Source organism: Leiobunum rupestre, chromosome 3, assembly GCF_980474605.1.
Source record: "Leiobunum rupestre chromosome 3, qqLeiRupe1.1.hap1, whole genome shotgun sequence".
In the NCBI taxonomy this organism is placed as follows: Eukaryota; Metazoa; Arthropoda; class Arachnida; order Opiliones; family Sclerosomatidae; genus Leiobunum; species Leiobunum rupestre.
Window position 1 is genome coordinate 70581651 of NC_143386.1, and position 5129 is coordinate 70586779.

The 5129-nt window shown below is 35.8% G+C and overlaps 1 protein-coding gene across 2 annotated transcripts; it reads right to left on the reverse strand.

Moving 5' to 3' along the window:
* Positions 1-612: 612 nt before the first annotated feature.
* LOC149954502 (uncharacterized) lies at positions 613-4351 on the reverse strand. Of its 2 annotated transcripts, none has more exons than XM_090170359.1 (6): positions 4065-4351; positions 2574-2750; positions 2349-2423; positions 2195-2236; positions 2009-2130; positions 613-915 (listed from the first exon to the last, which is right to left on the reverse strand). In XM_090170359.1, the coding sequence occupies exons 1-6, from the start codon at positions 4128-4130 to the stop codon at positions 816-818; spliced, it is 582 nt and encodes a 193-aa protein (XP_090026485.1). In that variant the 5' UTR covers positions 4131-4351; the 3' UTR covers positions 613-815. The 2 variants fall into 2 exon arrangements, with proteins under 2 accessions (XP_090026485.1, XP_090026484.1); XM_090170358.1 differs by having other exon boundaries at positions 614-920; positions 4065-4346.
* Between the last annotated feature and the right edge of the window lie 778 nt (positions 4352-5129).

Genomic DNA, 5129 nt, shown 5'->3' on the forward strand with positions numbered 1-5129 from the left:
GACCATTTTAACCTTGATGGTTGAAGAGGTATGCTCATGTGCTCCCGACAGCCGAAATTAATATTCGACTATGGATGCTCGGTAATCCACTTATCGATGGACGAATCATTTACCATTTTACCATAAAAGGTTCTAGAGCAATCGTACGAACGGCGGCGACTATGTACCATATGAAAATTGTACACTCAAGTTCCCCTGGGATCGTATGTAAAAATAATTAAGATTTGTTATAGAAAGGACAGTTGATTTCTCATACTTTGCTGTTTTTGTTGATATTCTGTAACTTACTTTTCGAACACATAAAAGATTTGTGTAGATATGCACAGCCGAAATATTATTTTCTACTTCATATAAATAGTTTTTTTAGGTTTAATAGTAAGCTTTTTGGGTAATTGGCTACAATCAAAATGTACATAGTATCTTTTCATTTCGCCCACCATTGAAATTGATATTTACAACCAAAACTCTACCTAGGAAGTTTTATCATGCTTAAGAACTACTAGAATTTAATTGTACGTAACTCACAAGTCAGTTTAAAATTAGATTTTATTATAGCCTATAATATCGCTTTAAAATATTTCTATTACATATTTTTTTCATATATTTCATTTCACTATTTTAAATACATTTTTTAATTTCTAATTAAAACGTAATTTTAATTTCCGTTACGTTACAATTTATCCTCTAACGTATTTCGTTTCTCGTATATCAAATTCGTTATATAATTATATCGCTATCAATTTAATTTCATTAAATTTAAAGAAGTATTTTCGTTTGTCTAAAATTTCACTAAGAGTCTTTTCCTGGTCTTTTTTTCAACGGTCTGCGGCGTCCACTTGACCGAAACAAACCCCCGCGTTGAAGTAGCTCCCCCAATCTTCGAGCTGGTGGGCATTGTCAAAGGTCGACATAAATCTCCACTGGCGGAAGAAAAATTTTGAAAATCAAATTATGTATCGTTTAAATTGAACATAAAATTACACATTGAAGTCTTTTGGCGTCTCTAAATTTCAAAAAGCACCCTTTTCTCTAAATGTAATCAATTTCCGCTACAGTGTGAGGGAAAAAACACCACTTTGTTTCAAGTTCGCAAATTGTGGAACCATGACTTGACAAATTTCGGCTTGTTCACTTGAGGGAAAATAAACATGTTTCATCAATGTTTTCGCCTCATCTTGTAAGTGTAGGTAAGGAAATTTAGATGGTAGAAAATTTGTTTTTTGATTGAGTGAATACACCCACAGCAGAATCGAGTGGGATTTACGATGAGGGATCCGATATTTCTGCGCCATTTTACCATAGGCTAGATATAGCAGCATTAACATTCCTAGTCCGAAGTAGGAATCCCTGATATAGCGTAATATTACTTAAATATTTCAATTATTCTTTATTAATTTAAATTTCTGAGATGCCTTCTTTTGGAACGAAGGTGACATGGAAAATTGAAAGACATTTCAGTCAGCAAACTGTCACGTGACCTTAAGGGTAGGCGCCGAGATAGCGCTAGCTACCAACGTATATCGGTATTGCTCATATCGAGATCAAATTGCCGAAATGGCGTTTCAATTAGGTTTTTTCAACTACCGACCGAACCCACTGCTCGAAAAACTAGTCGAGGAGGAGAGTTCGACTTGAGTATTAATTTGTTATAAAGCTTGTGCATTCACTTTCATTTATGTTGTTAAAATTACCTTAAATTAATATTTAAAATTATCGCTAAAACTTTACCCGAATTACGCTTTCAAGGCACGCTATGTAAAAATGCACATCGCCGCCTTTAAAACTAAATCACGTAACTTTAAGTGATTTTGTTATATTCTAAAACTAGTGTGGAAAAACTCAAATATTCGCTATAATATCCACATGGTCAAATTAACGTGCTTTAAATGTCTTGACTACTCTTCAAATATTTGAAATCAATATTTTTCAAAATGGGCGCCTCAAGAGTTACTCGATTTTGATTTTCAGGCGACGACATAGGCAGTCTGAGTTAATAAAATGGACTCACATCAGGCTGATAATGACGGTGGATAAGCCGCAAATGGTCAAACAATCCCAAACGCCAGTTTCGCACTCCTCCTTCGACCTCCAGATGGCGGCGTGGTCAATCAATGGCACATCAGTTCGTCGCTACACACAATTACTCTTAATTAGGATGAAATTAAGTTAATTATAATTAGCAATACGCAATTACCATGAATTGTCGCAAAGCACTCTCTCTGACGAAATCTTCGCACTGTTTATTAAAAGTAAAAGAGTCCATAAAGAGCTAGTTACAAAAACCTATTAAGTTTCCCAACACTGCGCCAGTTTGGGACACCACTAAGAGGTATGTAGTAAGGACTCACCTCAAACGTGATGACCATAGTTAAAACTCCAGCAATCAGCAAGAGGACAACAAGAACCAATGACAGTTTAACCACCTTTAAATGAAGCCATATCTATTATTCAACTGGAAGGCACTATTGGCAGCAGCGAAGGGGACATTGGAGACCTCATACCAACACAAAAGGAATGACCACCGCAACCTCCAAACCTGCAAGAGCCAATCGTGGTTCTGGTACAATACTCACCGTTTTTATCACATGATCGGAACTCCTCATTCCAAATTTGTGAAGAAGCACTTCGATGACAGTGACCAACGTGACGACAGCACCGAGGCTCATGTAGGTCAGAGTCGCGTTATCGGAATTCGAGAAATAGAGTCTCAGAGCCTGACGAGCCAATGTTACCATGACCATTCCTGATGTCTGAAATTAAAAGGAGTGACCGGAATAAAAGGAAAAATATACCGTAACCATGTGTATCAGATTTGTAGCCCGGTGTACCGCAAACAGAGTGCACACCACTGGAGGTCCTCATCATAATGCCCTACACCAGCGTCCATAGCCCGGACAGGTGACAGAAACGCCAAGGCAGCGAGAGAACCCTACCGCTGACGGTCTCGCCCAACCGAGCAGATGGTGCCACAATGGGACGACCAACCCCTCACTTCGCACACAGCAGTGGGGATAAGAGCGGATGCTATAGCAACTCCAGCCGAAACCCTACCTACGTAGTATACTGTAACCATAAGTAAAAAATGCCACTGACGCTTTTAAGCCTTTACCACGCATTATTTTTACTGTTACCACCTATTTTTGCCATTGACATACTCGCTAACTTAAAATCACGTTTTCAAAGACCATTAAGTTCAGCCAATCGCATAATGCTTTAAATATTAAGATCACGTTAATGAATTTCCCACAAAATGCTTTTAGATTAATTCTATCATTTGGGTCAAAGCCAGTGCAAAAAACCTTTAGCTCCGATTCAATAGCTTATTATTTCGCCAAAGGATGATGGAACGAAACTTACATTATCGTAGCGCCCCCTGGTTGTCCAAGTATCATTTAAAGGTCGTGAACTAAACACGCTGTCAAAAAGTGTGATCCGAAAACCAAACACCCACCCGCGTAAAGGGTGTGGTTGAGAACCATTCAGAGTCTACCATTTTGGTTTAAAAAATTTAAGGTTTCATATTACTTTTTCCTCTATTTGAATTTTAAATTTATTAGCTAAAATTAGGCAATATTTTTCTGTGAATTATTTTTAATTTAACTACTACGGTTTTGTGATAATTTAAAGCTGGGTCACGGTTGGGAGAGATTAATGTCAAGGATAATGGATATTAAAGGTCAATAGGCGTAGAAGCAGGTAAGAGTCACTAGACATTACCATTACCATATCGTATTAAGCCCCATTTTCATGCTCGCTGGTAGCGGATAAAAATCGTCAAAATTCGCTTCTGCCACTCGCAAGCGTGAAAATAAAGCTAAAATATCTGTTTGAAACAGATAGACGCGGAAAATGAAAAAGTATATAGCTGAAGCGAATTTTGACGATTTTTATCCGCTACCAGCGAGCATGAAAATAGGGCTTTATTCATCACGACCAAACAAAATTTCAGTTGAATTGAAATAAATTTTATAGTAAAAATAAGAATAGTCGACAAAATAAACGTGTTACTGCATAGCCCTGAAGGAGCTCAAAATCATTTTAAATATTTTTAATTTTAAATTTACCACATTGGTGGACGTTTGGCAGGTATTTTTCAACTTGTTGTGTACCGCAGACCGCACTTTGTCCATGTTTGATCACAGCACCCTTTGAACTTTATTAAATGTTACGCTCAATAAGATTTCGGGGGAAGTTGATTACTTTCTTTTTAATATCTTATCAACGAATAGTAAATATTGTTTAACTTGCGATTAATTAATATATACGATCGACTGCCAATACCAAAATGAGAACAACGAAAAAGCTTAGAGACTAACGACATACTATTCTACGTGAACAGAAACTACATAGGGGAGCTTATGAAGGTTTTATACATATAATGAATCGACTGCAGCGCCACGTTGTTGTAGAGGTGGAAATTAGTATGAGCTGTTCACTTTCAATTTTTTAGAAATAATATCATTTTAAAAGACAAGAAATATTTCATGACTGGTTTAAAAAAAAATTAATTAAATATATTTTTAATGTACTTAATCAAATATTTGTTAAACAGTCATGAAATATCTTGTCTTTTATTATTATTATTTCTAAAATAACGCAGGTAACCCCCAAAAACCCTCAACTTTTTTTAGGTAAATTTATTTTTCTAAGGTCAACAAAATAGGCTTTGACTATGCACACCGCTGGAACGTATAAAATATAAAAAAATAAGAATGTTTTTTTAATAATTATTTAATTATCTTTGTCCCAACATGGATAGTAGATTTTAGAGGATCGGTAAAAAGCCTGGTTTTTAGCCCCCGTAAACCAATCACACTAAGGGAGTCGGCCAAGGTTATTTGAAAAAAAAAAAAAAAAAACAAGTATCGCTAAGAGTGGACGATACTGTTCGAAAAAAGAAAAAAGATAAACACGAAGTACATTTTTACGCCAAAAGGTATTTTTCACGTTTTTATAGATTAAATATGATATACTAAATATCAGTTGATAGTTTTTATTGAATTAAAAAACCAAAATTAATAATTACTAAAATATAAAGCGTTAAAAATTACGTAACAATTGATGGAAACGATTGGCCACTCTAGTGCTACACTTTCAGGCCGTGTTACACTATAGGAAACGTTTCGCCT

Coding starts and splice junctions, on each gene's coding strand:
- LOC149954502 (XM_090170358.1), bottom strand. CDS start 4,130: ATGGACAAAGTGCGGTCTGCGGTACACAACAAGTTGAAAAATACCTGC. Junction 2,424..2,573: donor CCGATCATGTGATAAAAACG/GTGAGTATTGTA, acceptor CTTCATTTAAAG/GTGGTTAAACTGTCATTGGT. Junction 2,237..2,348: donor CTATGGTCATCACGTTTGAG/GTGAGTCCTTAC, acceptor TTTAATAAACAG/TGCGAAGATTTCGTCAGAGA.